Source organism: Macaca nemestrina, chromosome 3 (assembly GCF_043159975.1).
Source record: "Macaca nemestrina isolate mMacNem1 chromosome 3, mMacNem.hap1, whole genome shotgun sequence".
Classification (NCBI taxonomy): Eukaryota; Metazoa; Chordata; class Mammalia; order Primates; family Cercopithecidae; genus Macaca; species Macaca nemestrina.
The window spans coordinates 139,906,546-139,920,142 of NC_092127.1; the positions used below are offsets into that span (position 1 = coordinate 139,906,546).

Consider the following 13,597-nt stretch of genomic DNA (forward strand, 5'->3'; position numbering starts at 1 on the left):
GACTGATAAATTAGCCAATCCAGATTCGAGGGTGAATCAGGTCCTCAGCATTCCCCTCGCCCCACCCGCATCCAATCAGAGAGCCGGCTACTTTGGGCGGACTTTTCAAAACAGCGAAAACAAAACAAATCGGGGACCTTTAAAATGCGTAATGAGACTAGAAACGATCTCCTTCCGCTCCTCAGTCTTCCCCTGTTCCCAAATCCGAATCAATCCGGGAATAAGCCCGACGCCCAGATTCCGCCCTCCGCCGTGGCGCCGGGCGGGAGGACTGGCTTGGCGAAGCCAAGGAGAGCTAGGGAGGCAGCGAGAGAGGCTGGAGACAGCGGCTTAGGGGCGGGACTCTTTTTAAAGTCCGTGGAGGAAGTGCAGGATCCCTCCGCGGGGAGTCACGTGCCCCGCCCCCTTGGGGGCGTCGAAACTCACAACAAAAACAGGAGGCTCACTGAGGCCTCTATTGAGGCGGCGGAGGTGCGGCGGCAGGCTGGTCTCCGGCGGCCGTCGTTGCGCCCGGGTGGAGGGTGGGCGCGTGGGGAGCGGGATGGAGCCGGGGCTCTGAGGCCGAGGCGGCGGTGCCTGGGAAGAAGGGTTGGATGCCGGGCCGGGGGCACCGCTGAGGCAGTGGGGTCCCCGACCTGCGAGACAGGTTCGGAAGTCCCCGCTGCACCCAGTCCCTGCGGACCGTGAGACCGCGGGCGGGTGGAGGCGCGTCTCCGGCACGGTGAGTGGGCCCGGCCAGGGGCGCCGTGGGTTTCTTTGTTAGTGGTGGGGACTGTGGGCTGCGGGGAGGTTGGTATCATCCGAGTGTCTCGGTGCTGCCTGCCCCTCATCCGCTGGAGCGACCAGGGTGCTGCCCTCAGCCCCAGCCCTGGGGGGAGCTGGCGCCCGCGACGGACAGATAGATGCTGGTGGAGTGGACGGAGGGGGCGACTAGGCTAAGGGCAGTCTCCGCCTCGGTGCCCCCCGCCCCCACTCGTGTTGTCACGGGGGCTCGCTGGGGTGGTGCTTCTTGGATTGACAGCCCCGGGGCTCTGCAGAGTTGCAGGGCCCCAGCATCAGTGAGAGGATGGGTGTTGTCCGGTCGGGCGCGGGGCGGGCTAGACTGGACTGGATTTCTGTCCCCGGACCGCAGCCGGGTGTGCCGCGCCACCCCACGGCTCCTGGGACACGGGTGTCCGCCTCTCGGGTAAGTCCGGAATCGGTGCTGCAGCAGCGGATGGGAAAAGCTGGGGGCTGGACTCTCCGAGAGGGGCTTCTGCAGCTGGGCGCCCCGGGCGGGCGGGGCTCGGGAGTCTCCTCCCTCCGCTTCTTTGTTCAGTCGCGAGACTTTCCCTCCCCTCCCCCCTATTGTGCAACGCCCCATCCCCGGGACCCGCTGCAGTCGCTGGCCTCACTGCAGTCCCCTGGGCAGAAGGCCCTCCCCGGTGCGACTTCAGGTGGGGCAGACCGAGGGGACGCCGGCGCCCGCGGACAGTTTCCTGTTTGTGAAACGCCGAGAGGCCAGGGCTGGCAGGTCTTACCCAGCGCTGGCCGGCGGACCTGACCACGGCTCCTCCCCCTGCCACACCTCCCTGGCCGTGGTGGGGATTGCCCCAGGGCTCTGGAGGACGTGACTGGTCCCTCCCCCCGCTCCTTGTCCGGGTGTGTTGAGGCGATCCTTGCTGGAGGTACTGGCCTCAGCCCTTTCTATCCCGCTTCCCCACCCCTCTTACCTCCAGATTACATTCTCTGTGTGGTGTCTTTGCTGCAGATGAAGGATTTGGGGGCAGAGCACTTGGCAGGTCGTGAAGGGGTCCAACTCCTCGGATTGTTGAACCTCTACCTAGAACAAGAAGAGAGATTCCAACCTCGAGAAAAAGGGCTGAGTTTGATTGAGGCTACCCCGGAGGTAAGTTGGCAGAAAAGATAACTTGCTCAAGCAGCTGATGGGGCTTGGAGGAGGTAACAACCCCCCCTCCCCGTTGAATCATGACTGAAGCCTGCAAAATTTCTTAATATCGAAGTTGTTCCTTCTGGAGTACCAAGATAAACCTTATTCCAGGGTCATGCTTTTGCTTTTCTTAGCAAGAATGAGAGTGATATTTTAGAGAAGTGGGGTTTTTTTTTGTTTTTGTTTTGAATGTGGCACCCTCCTCGCCGCCTCCCCCCCCCCCGCCCCCCGCATTCCAGCTCCTGCAGCTTCAGGATGAGAGACTCCTGGTGAATTGAGCAGTTCATTTGTGCAAACACCCTCTGCCTGTGAAATACATATTTATAGTAGGATCTTAAATGACTTTAGAAAAGCAAAAGCAAACAAAGGAACCCTCTCTCTCCATTTCAAGGGAATTGAATTATATTTGCTATAACTCTCTGAAATCTTGGAACGGTTCACCTTATATTGAATTGCTGAAGCTCTTTTATGATGTATATTTTTAAGAAGCAGTGATTTATGTCTTATAGATGAGAAAGTGTATAGCTTTACTTAAGTGATACCACTCTTTCCATCTATATGCTTGAAGATTGAGGGGAAAAAATTAACCTTATTCTTGGGAAAAAAAATAACCTTATTCTTTGGATCTATATGTGTTTTTCATCTGGTTCTAAGAAAATTGTAAACCTTGGTTCTTGGTTTTTATTGCAGAATGATAACACTTTGTGTCCAGGATTGAGAAATGCCAAAGTTGAAGATTTAAGGAGTTTAGCCAACTTTTTTGGATCTTGCACTGAAACTTTTGTCCTGGCCGTCAATATTTTGGACAGATTCTTGGCTCTTATGAAGGTATTTCATCATTTTTATAAATATGTCTTCCGTTTTCTATGCCCAGTGCCTAGCACACAGGGTTCAAGAAACATTTATCGAATGGGTATAATAATGTCCACTGTACATAAAAATTTATAATCAGAATTGTGATCGTTAGTGCCAGAATAAGACTAAAGATTAATTGTATTGTTGTATGTTAGGTTTTTCTGTTGTGTCTTAGGTTTTACCTCTTAAGTACTGTCTCTCGAAGATGTGACAAAAGAGAGACTACTATTTTTTAGATATTTGCCATATGTTTATAGTCCTCAAAATAAGATTTTATCTGCCATCATGCTTCTCTTGAAGCCTAGATTTTTAAAATACTGAAGCGTGACAAATGAAGCATAACAGTCTATTAAATATGACCGGCCGCCTTCCCTAGAAGTCTCTTCAAAGCAGGGAGCCATGGTTTTATTAACAGTCACCAGCAATGGCTAGAAAAATGTGGGGAATCTTCTGCCAGTAGGATTGCTGTTAGCTGCTGGGTCAGTTATCAGGGCATTGAAAAGAAAAGGGCAGCCATCTGTCCATGGCAGCTTTTATATATGTCCCACTCTCCGCCACTCATGTGATCTTTCTCGAGCAAAATTACATTGAAATATGGAATGATTCTTAAAGATTTTTACGTAAGAACATAAGTATAAAATATTTTAATATCCCAGTACATTTTTTTTTGGTGTTAAAAAGCTTAATTTATTTTGGGGGAGGTTGTATTATGAATTTCATAAGTCTGAAATACAAATTATACTTTAGTGCTAGAAATCTAGCTTTTGAACCTGCATGGAAGTTCTTGTACCTGCATTTGAATTTACATAATTTAAAGGTTCAAAAAACTTTTTTTTCTAAATTAAAATTTTTTTTTTTTTTTTTTTTTTTTTAAGTAGAAGTGGAGGCTTGTTGTGTTGACCAGAATAGTCTTGCTGTGTTGGCCAGAGTGTTCTCAAACTCCTGGCCTCAAGCAGTCCTCCCACTTCAGCCTCCCAAAGTCCTAGGATTACAGGCATGAGCCACTGCTCCCTGCTGCCTTTTTTTTTTTTTTTTTTTTTCTTTTTAAGGGAGGTTGAGAAGATCTAAAATGTGACAATGTGTATAACTGTGGGTAAAGGGCCAGTACATATAAGAGAAGCAGCTTGATTATGTTCTGTCTTAAGAATAGGAGCATCATTACAGTATTATAAGCATTTGCTTTACTAAGTCAAAGTGACAGTTATTGAAAGAAGCCTCTTGTTTTTTTCTCAGGTGAAACCTAAACATTTGTCTTGCATTGGAGTCTGTTCTTTTTTGCTGGCTGCTAGAATAGTTGAAGAAGACTGCAATATTCCATCCACTCATGATGTGATCCGGATTAGTCAATGTAAATGTACTGCTTCTGACATAAAACGGATGGAAAAAATAATTTCAGAAAAATTGCACTATGAATTGGAAGCTACTACTGCCTTAAACTTTTTGCACTTATACCATACTATTATACTTTGTCATACTTCAGAAAGGTCAGTGGGATTAAAGATAAATTTTATACTTTGAGCATTGCTGTAGCTAACAGTAAATAATTGGAATGGCAATGAAATTTGTATTTTTACCTTCTTCAAACTTTCGACTTGGACTTTATTGGCAAATCTTTTTTTTTTTTTTTTTTTTTTTTTGAGATGGAGTTGCGCTCTGGTTGCCCAGTCCGGAGTGCAATGGCGTGATCTCGGCTAACTGCAACCTCCACCTCCCGGGTTCAAGTGATTCTCCTGTGTCAGCCTCCCGAGTAGCTGGGATTACAGGCGTGTGCCACCACACCCGGCTAATTTTGTATTTTCAGTAGAGACGGGGTTTATCTATGTTGGTCAGGCTGGTCTCGAACTCCTGACCTTAAGTGATCCACCCACTTCAGCCTTCCAAAGTGCTGGGATTACAGGCTTGAGCCACCGCGTCTGGCCCTGGCAAATCTTTAAAATCGTTTAAAATCATTTAAATCTTTGGGAGTTTAATAAATCTTTGTTCTTTGCATTTATAGGAAAGAAATACTGAGCCTTGATAAACTAGAAGCTCAGCTGAAAGCTTGCAACTGCCGACTCGTCTTTTCAAAAGCAAAAGTAAGTCGATTCCTTGCTTACATATATATCTCACAGTTTCTATTTTGAATTTTAAAAAAATATTTTCCTTTTTTTTTTTCTTACAGCCATCTGTATTAGCCTTGTGCCTTCTCAATTTGGAAGTAGAAACTTTGAAATCTGTTGAATTACTGGAAATTCTCTTGCTAGTTAAAAAACATTCCAAGGTAATCACAGTCATTATTCTTTAAAGCAAATTTCTTTCCTGATGTTTCATTTTTTTCTGTAGTGACTTAAACTTGAATACTTCATGGGACTCTTAACTTTTACACTCGTTTTTTTCTTATATCTGTAGTGTTAAAGTTCTCAAATGCAGCTTTGACCCAGACAATACTAATCCGGAAGGTAACTTGGTCACTTAGCCCAGCTTCTTTCTGCATATAAGTGCCCCTTCTGTAGTAATCATGCCATATGACAGTACAGCTGTTACATTGCCACGTATGCATTGTTCTAAAATGCATTCTAGGAAGTAGACTCAGAACAAACACTAATGGGATAGGATGGGATCACATCACACCTCTAGGGCTGAACTGTCATCCCATTAGCAGCAGCATCAAATAACACCAGCAATGTTGATGTTTTAAACCCCAATGTCTTTTCAAATCCTTTAGGCCAGCTAAGTAAAAGTAAGTCTTACAGTCACAAAGAGGTATAAAACAAAAGCACAGTCCTTTTTCTTAAACTCTCAGTCTAGTTGGAGAAATAAGGAAGTTAACATGAAGTGTTGTGTTCTGTCATCTGTTATTGTGTCTTGGTGCCAGGTAATAGTGAATATAGAGAGTACCTGGGGATTTTTTGAGACAGAGTCTTGCTCTGTTGCCCAAGCTGGAGTTCAGTGGCACGATCTCGGCTCACCGCAACCTCAGCCTCTCCGGTTCAAGTGATTCTCCTGTGTCAGCTTCCCGAGTGCCTGGGACTACAGGTGCTCACCACCATGCCTGGCTAGTTTTTATATTTTTGGTAGAGATGGGGTTTCGCCATGTTGGCCAGGCTGGTCTTAAACTCCTGACCTCAAGTGATCCCACCTTCCTTGGCCTCCCAAAGTGCTGGGATTACAGGCATGAGCCTCTGTGCCCGGCTTACTTTGGGGTTTTTTTAAGCAAAGAAATAGGGCAGACTAGGAGAAGCATTATGACTGGGAGCCTATTTGGAGCAAAAGAATCTTTGACAGTGAAAGTTTGGACAGCAAAGGCTTATGGCCAAGAAATTAGTGGACTAGACAGATTTAAAAGTCATTTTAGGGTAGACTTGCAGGTACAATGTCTAGGTGTTAGTCACAAGCAGGAGTAAGGCTGTCCAACTCATAAAACGGTGGTTTTGGAAGCCAAGCATGGAAATGAGGCAAGGAATCATGAATGGCCAAGATTTGTACCTAATGGTGGATGTAATATTAGCATAATTGGCAGGAAATTTGGAAGAAGTTAATTTGTGATGAGAGAAGTATGATTTTAGATGCGTGTATACACAGGTAGGTGTCTAGTAGGTGTTTGGCATTTTGGAATAAGAAGATAAACTGTAGCTGGAGATTGAGATTTGGAATTTCTCATGAAGAAGCAATAGTTGAAACCATTAAAAGCTTGTGGAATCATTTTTGTAGGGGTCAGTTGAAGCTCTGGGGTTTTTAGTGTTGGCCTTTACCCCCAACATTAGGAGCCAAGTGAAGAAAGGTACATCCCCACAAGTAGGAGCACTGTCGGACAGGAAGGAGGTTTTTAAGAAGGAGGTGGTCAAGAGTATTGAATTTTTATAAGAGATCCAATATAATGAAAATTGAAGGTCATTGAATGTGTCAGAGGTAATGTCAGTAGAGCAGTGAGAAGGAAATGGTAGAAACCAGATTATAAGTGGGTTAAGATGTAGCTAGATTAGGTGAAAATGGGAGGCCAAGAAAATAGATAGATCTTCTGTTTTCTGGTGAAAATATGTGCAATGTGAAGCATTTTGTTTGTAACAGATAACTTTTCGCTTTTGTTTTAATCATGATTTTATTAGTTTTTATCTGAACTTTTTATTGATATTGATAGCTGGAACCATCTTCAGTGAAAATTGATTCATTGAGATAAACTGAAGACGTTCCAAAGGAGGAAGGAAAAACATAAAAAGAAAAAAAAGAAATAAACTGGAGCACTCCCCAGTGGTGGCGGAACTATGTCCTTTTTGGGAAATTTCTCTTCTCTCATATTGCTAATTTCTTTAGTTTTGTATCTGGTGTTATAATGTAAGTGTATGTTGCCAGCAATCCAAACAATGCCTTGTTACAGGAACCCAAATTGGTTTCTGTAACAAAAGGAATGTTGAATTTCTTTGCATTGAGACTAAGGACTATACTTGATAGTTGATTTATTAACAGACCCAGAGTGTTTTTAGGTCAGCGTTTTCTTAGAATAGGCAAAGCTTTCTGTGTATTGAATCCTATGTAATTTTATACTTAGAGTGCTCCTCTCCTAAACCAGTGGTTCCCAAATTTTGACAGTTTGGCTGCACATTACAGGCACCTAGGGAACTTACAAAACTCTTGATGCTCATGTTACACTCCTTGTCAATTAAATCAGAATACCAGAGGTGGAAGAGGGTAGTGGGAGCCAGGCATCTATATATATATATATGTTTTTTTTTTTCATAGCTTACCTAGTGATTCCAAGGTGCTGCAAGATTTGGGAGACATTGCCATAACCTCTTAAAATATTTTTTTTTTCCAGATTAATGACGCCGAGTTCTTTTACTGGAGAGAGTTAGTTTCTAAATGCCTAGCTGAGTATTCTTCTCCTGAATGTTGCAAACCAGATCTTAAGAAGTTGGTTTGGATCGTTTCAAGGCGCACAGCCCAGAACCTCCACAACAGCTACTATAGTGTTCCTGAGCTGCCAACGATACCTGAGGGGGGTTGTTTTGATGAAAGTGAAAGGTAGGCGGGTTCCTTGACTAATTAAACTTCCCTAGACTAAATATTACTGAGTTTATTATACTCAGAACTGTGGAATAGTGTAAGACATTAGAGAAAGCAAGCCCCTACACCAAGAGCTAAGAATTAAAACCCCAACTCTTCAGGTAAGCAAATTAACCAGAAGTAGTTTTGTTAAAATACGTAATGATTTATAAGGTCTTCTCCATTTTTTTTTAGTTTCTTTCTTTTTTATATTTTTTTGAGTAGAGATGGGGTCTCGCAATGTTGCCCGGGGCTGGTCTTACACACTCCTAGGCTCAAGTGATGCTCCTGCCTCAGCCTCCCAAAGTGCTGAGATTACAGGTGTGAGCCACTGCACTCAGCCTTTTTTCCCTTTTTAAACTGGTTTTCCATCTTTCTCCTATTTCCCTTGCTTTTGAAATACAGCTAAAAAAAACCCCAAAAAAACAAACTGGAAAAGAATTCTGGGCTTTGTCGTGTTAGTATGAATTCCTAATATTGTGCTGTGGAGAAGAGATTAATGGGTAGGTGCCTGGAAAATAAAGGGAATCACCACCACTAATGGGGAAGACTTCTATAGATGTCCTCAGAGGTTTGTCAGTTGGTGTCGTCTTATTCAGAATTTGATTATTGTGTTTGTAAAGTGAATAATTTTGCTAAATTTGTTTGTTTTATGCTGTAGAGATAAAGGGCCAGAAGTTTCATTTTCATAGCTTGTTAGTTTACTTTGATATTTGAGAGTGTTAAGTGGTATAAGAAATCACGGATGCAAGAAATACATCTAAATAGACCATGTGCTAGGAGGTATGTTGTCTTTAGTCTTCATTATTGGATTTAAAATACTTAGAATTCTACAATTAGTTGCTGATAGAGTTATTAATTGGTACAAGAATAATAGTTTGGCAAATAGTAACTTGTTTAAACTTAAGAAAACCTATATTTTCTTTCTTTTTTTTTTTTTTTTTTTTTTTTGCGTGTGCCACCATGCCTGGCTAATTTTTGTATTAATATTTTTTGTAGAGATGGGGTTTTGCCATGTTGCCCAGGCTGGTCTGGAACTCCTGGGATTAAGCGATCTGCACACTTTGGCCTCCCAAAGTGCTGGGATGACAGGGATGAGCCACTGCACTCAGCCAAAAAAATCTGTATTTTCCATTGAGATTACTATAGACTTCATTTAGGAAGTCTTTATAAATTTTGTCTCTGTAAAGCATACATTTTGAATATAAAAATCCTCACTAGAGATACTCATATAGCAGCTTTATTTTGGCTATAAAGCATTTAAGTGTGTTTTAAGTAATGGTATCCTCTTTTTTGTCTCTTTTTCTCTTTAGTGAGGACTCTTGTGAAGATATGAGTTGTGGAGAGGAGAGTCTCAGCAGCTCTCCTCCCAGTGATCAAGAGTGCACCTTCTTTTTCAACTTCAAAGTGGCACAAACACTGTGCTTTCCATCTTAGAAATCTGATTATTCTGTCAGAATTTATATGTACAGGTTTCAAAGCAATAAATGGGGGAATAGGTAGTTTTCTGGTTTAGCCCCCATCTAGTCAGGAATTACATATACTGGAATACCTACCTTCTATTTGTTATTCAGATCAGATCTGGCCTATTTTCTTATTTATCCTAAGCCATCAAATGAGGTAGTGCCTCTTAAACCATGAACAGTATACTTTAGACATTGGCACTTTATTTTTCTTGTTGATCTTTAGCTACTTTGGGGAGGAGGGAAGGTGCTGATACCTTCAATTTGTTACTTTTCAAGATTTTTAAAAATAACTAGTGTAGCTTATCTTAAACATTTTATAAAACCTTCAGATGTCTTTATTTAAGCAGATTGGAAGTATGCAAGTGCTTCCTTAGCAGGGACAGTGGATAATACTTTAATGGTTTATCATAGATTGCCCCCTCCCCCCTTCTCAGAAGAGTGAATATGCTCTTAAATGTCAAACACATTTTTGTTTTGTTTTTTAAATGATCAATGTCTATTTGATGTGATGCAGATCTGCAGAAATAATTAGGCTAGGGCTCTTAGTTTCATTCCTATTGCCCAAGTATTGTCAAACTATGGTATTATTTTAATGTTACTTTAAAAATCCATAATCTGCTAGTTTTGCATGTACTTGTATGAAAACAGTGCAGTAAGTTGAAAACCCAGTATCTATGGAATTGATAAATGTTGATCTGGTGGTACATTTTATCTCATTTTCTTATATTAAAAATGTCTGCATGATTACGTTTTATTTCCTTTGTAATTTACATTTCAAAATGATGTATTGCTATATGGGTGCCAAGATTGAGTATGAATAACCCGAGTGTTTGTAGTATTAGAGTTTTAAGCAAATCTGTGTGGTGATACAGCCATAAGAATGGGGCTTATATAAACTCTGTACATGTATGATTTTGTACAGAGAATTTTTAACTTTATAAATTGTATATGAACATGTAAATCTTTTAAAATGTACATAAAATACTGTATTTTTTTACCTTGTGTGTGATAGTCTAGTCATTGCATGTAAATATAATTTATTATGTATTCTGTAGTATAAATCATACGTTGATGACTTACATTTTTACTGGTAAGTCAACATCCATTGGATGTTTTCTGAAGTGGCTCTTTTTGAATTGATAATAGATTGTAATTCAAAATAAAATTATTACTGAATTCTCCTTGTTTGGGATCACATCTTAATTTTTAATCTGTTAAAAGTGTTTGATGTATTTTAATGAGAAGACTTTAGGTGAGGCTACAGTGATTCCAGAGTGAGCCTTCTAACTGGCTAGCAGTTCTCTAGGTTTGACACTATGCCTTGGAGATACTGAAAGAGAATCTGTCATTTGAGAATTGACCTCTTTCTGGGATGGACTTATTAAGTATGCTCTCAGAGACTGGTGTATTACCAGAATGCCTATTAATTTACAGTGACAGGCAACAGGTATTAAGTAGACCAGAAAGCTCAGGTTGGCAGATTAGAACGATCTTTCAGGAGACAAATCAAGTTTTAATCAGTTTGGTTAGTAAGTATGGGGTGTTGGCTGTGATGGGGCCCCACTACCTTCTGGCTCTTGTGGACCTCAAAAGTATCAGGTTGTTTTGCAAGTGGTGTTCCTTCCCCGCCCCCTCCCCCCAACAGGTTCCCCATCTGTCTAGTTTGATTTTTGTAGACCTTTGTTTTCTCTAGTTAGTTAGAAAGTCAGGTATACTCAATATGGTTTTCATGTAACACCTCTTCTCTAGAGATAGGGGTATGTTTTCCTACCCTCCTAGGGGAGAATCTCTACTTGAGGACGACCTTTCCTGTCTTACTAAATAATATTAGTAGGTAATATATTCTGCTTTCAGATTTTGATTTGTTGAGATGTAAAAGTTCTTTGTGGCTTACCAAATCTCAAGACTCTCTTTAGCTCCTGTGGGATTGTATTGCTTTTCTTACTGGATATTCTTCTTGGGTAAGTATCTTTGTGGCTTCACCTCTTCCCCCTCCGGTTTTTAGTATATTTAGTCTAGACCTCTCTGCTGAGCTTGCACCCTCTTTATTCACATGGCCTGCCATGCCACTTGGAGGTTTCTGATTACTCGCAAACCTGCTGTTTCTTTATGTCTTTCTCAGTGAATAATTCTATCTATTCATGCTGGAAACTTAGGTGATATGCTCATCTCCTTTTGCCTGTTTATGGAGGTCACCAGCCTCTATCATTTGTATGATTTCGTTTACACTGTTTATATATCTTTACTCTGTCCCCTTTTTTCTACCATTGGCATGGTTTAGACCTGTACTCTTTATCACCAGAGGTACTGTAATATAGTTGTGATCTCTCAGCTTCCAGGCTTACTCCTGGTCTCTGCCTTGCTGCCTACATATCCTTTTAAAATAAAATTTTAACTATCTCCCGAAAAATTGTTCAGTAGGTCACCCACAATCAGGAGAAAAATTTATATCGTGACATACAAGTCTCTGTCTAATCTGAACACTGCACCTGTCTCTGGCCTTTTTTTCTTGCCATTTCCTAGACCTTAAAAAATGTGTATTGAGAAAGAGAACTCTGGTAGCTATACAGAGGATGAACTGGAGCAATATAGAGGAGTAGCATGGAGACTAGTCTGACTGAACTAAGGCAGTGGAAGTGTGGATGAGGAAGACAAGTGAAAATTGAGAAGCGCTATCCTTTCTCTTTGGGCATTATTAGGAGGCTCACAGACAAGTCCAGGAGCCTGGTTATGCCCTCCTGTGCCATTCAAACAGATGGTTTTCCCATGACTGTGATGAATAAAATTGAGAAGCCCCTGCCCTTTTCAGAGCAGAGGGTGAGGAGAAAGCTACCATTTTGGCCTCATCCTTACTCCCCTTGACTTGGCGAGAGATTTGCCCTTTCAGGTTTTGATCCTGTCACTTTCTAGGATGTGGTGCACGCACTTTGCTGTTGTGCATGGTGAAGTATTGTGCCTAGGTGCTGGGTCTTCATCTGACTCTGCTGCTGTTTCCTCTTCCCAGGAAGTGTGATTAGACAAATAATGTGTTTTAACTACCTGTCACACTCAGAATTAATACTCAGGTTAACTGTAGAGAGGCATTGGCTGCAGAACACTCCTCGTGACAATTTTAACCATTTTCTTTGTCTAGAGTCTGCCTTTTTCTTTTTTACAATTTCTCTCGTTTCAACACTAGGTTTCAATATGGTGTTCCTGCTACCTCCCACCTCCCTCCTCCCTCATCACACATGCAAATTGTCAGCTTATTTAGACAACCCACTTAGATTCATATATGGACAAGGACAAGGTATTTTGCATTTGTTACTGGAATTCAGTTTTCCTATTTACTACCAGAAATGGTCAACAACTTACTTTGTGTTTAGCAAATCAAATTGTGTGGTAGATAGTTTTCCAGTATGATGGCCAGTCAGTCTTCCAATCCCTGTGCCTACATGCTGCTCTTCCCATCCACAAGTGGAGTCTATTTCTCTTGAGTTTTGGCTGGCCTTATGAATGGCTTTGCTTACTGAAATGCAGCAGAAGAAATTCAGTATATGTCCAAGCCTAGGCTTTAAGAGACTGGCAGCTTTCCTTTTATCCTTTTTGAAAGCCAGCCACCATGCTGCAAAGAAGCTCAGCTGGATTACTGAAAGATGAGAGGCCATGTGGAGAGAGACTCTTGAGGATGAGAGATTATCTTGGATGTTCCAGCCTTAGTTAAGCTCTCAGCTGAATGTGGGTGTATCCTCAGCTACACCACAGAAAATAGAGGAACTACTCAGTCGATCCCAATCAACCCACAGACTCACTAGAAATAACAAATTATTGTTTTAAGCCACAAGGTTTTGGGGGAGGGTTGTTAAATAGTAATAGGTAAGTGAGACAGATTGCTTGTTATTTATGGTCAAATGGTGATTATCTCTGGTGAGATTACAGGTAATTTTTTAAAAAGTTATACCTATCTGTAGTTTCCTTTTTTTACTAAAATTCAGTTGAATTATTAGTGTATTAACAGAATAAAGAATGAACTTTAAAACACACACGCTGGTTATATGCTTCCTCTAATTAAAATCCTCTGTGGCTCTTACCTCACCTTAGCATCAAGTTCAAACTTTGTACTGTGGCTTACAAGACCCAACTTGATTTGTTCCCAGCTCCCTTTTCAGCCTTGTCTCGTGGCATCCCCATCCACGTATTTCCCAGACCCACTGCATCCTGAGATGAGTCAGAGACCCTTCTTAGGGGCCTGTTCCCTACTCCCAAACATGGACATTTAAAAAAACCAAAATCTTGAGTTCTTTCAAGAGAAATTCCAGGCATCTGGCTAGCCCTGAGGAGTGAAAGA

At 41.8% G+C, this 13,597-nt stretch overlaps 1 protein-coding gene across 3 annotated transcripts; it reads left to right on the top strand.

The window, feature by feature from the left end:
- Positions 1-573: 573 nt before the first annotated feature.
- LOC105477245 (cyclin G2) lies at positions 574-10,449 on the top strand. 3 transcript variants are annotated; one of them, XM_011733653.2, is made up of 8 exons: positions 574-721; positions 1,751-1,888; positions 2,621-2,758; positions 4,019-4,269; positions 4,782-4,860; positions 4,947-5,045; positions 7,578-7,783; positions 9,118-10,449. In XM_011733653.2, exons 2-8 carry the CDS (start codon positions 1,751-1,753, stop codon positions 9,239-9,241), a joined length of 1,035 nt encoding a protein of 344 aa, XP_011731955.1. In that variant the 5' UTR covers positions 574-721; the 3' UTR covers positions 9,242-10,449. The 3 variants fall into 3 exon arrangements, with proteins under 3 accessions (XP_011731955.1, XP_011731954.1, XP_011731956.1); XM_011733652.3 differs by lacking the exon at positions 574-721 and adding an exon at positions 920-1,186; XM_011733654.3 differs by lacking the exon at positions 574-721 and adding an exon at positions 1,336-1,667.
- The last annotated feature ends 3,148 nt before the right edge of the window (positions 10,450-13,597 follow it).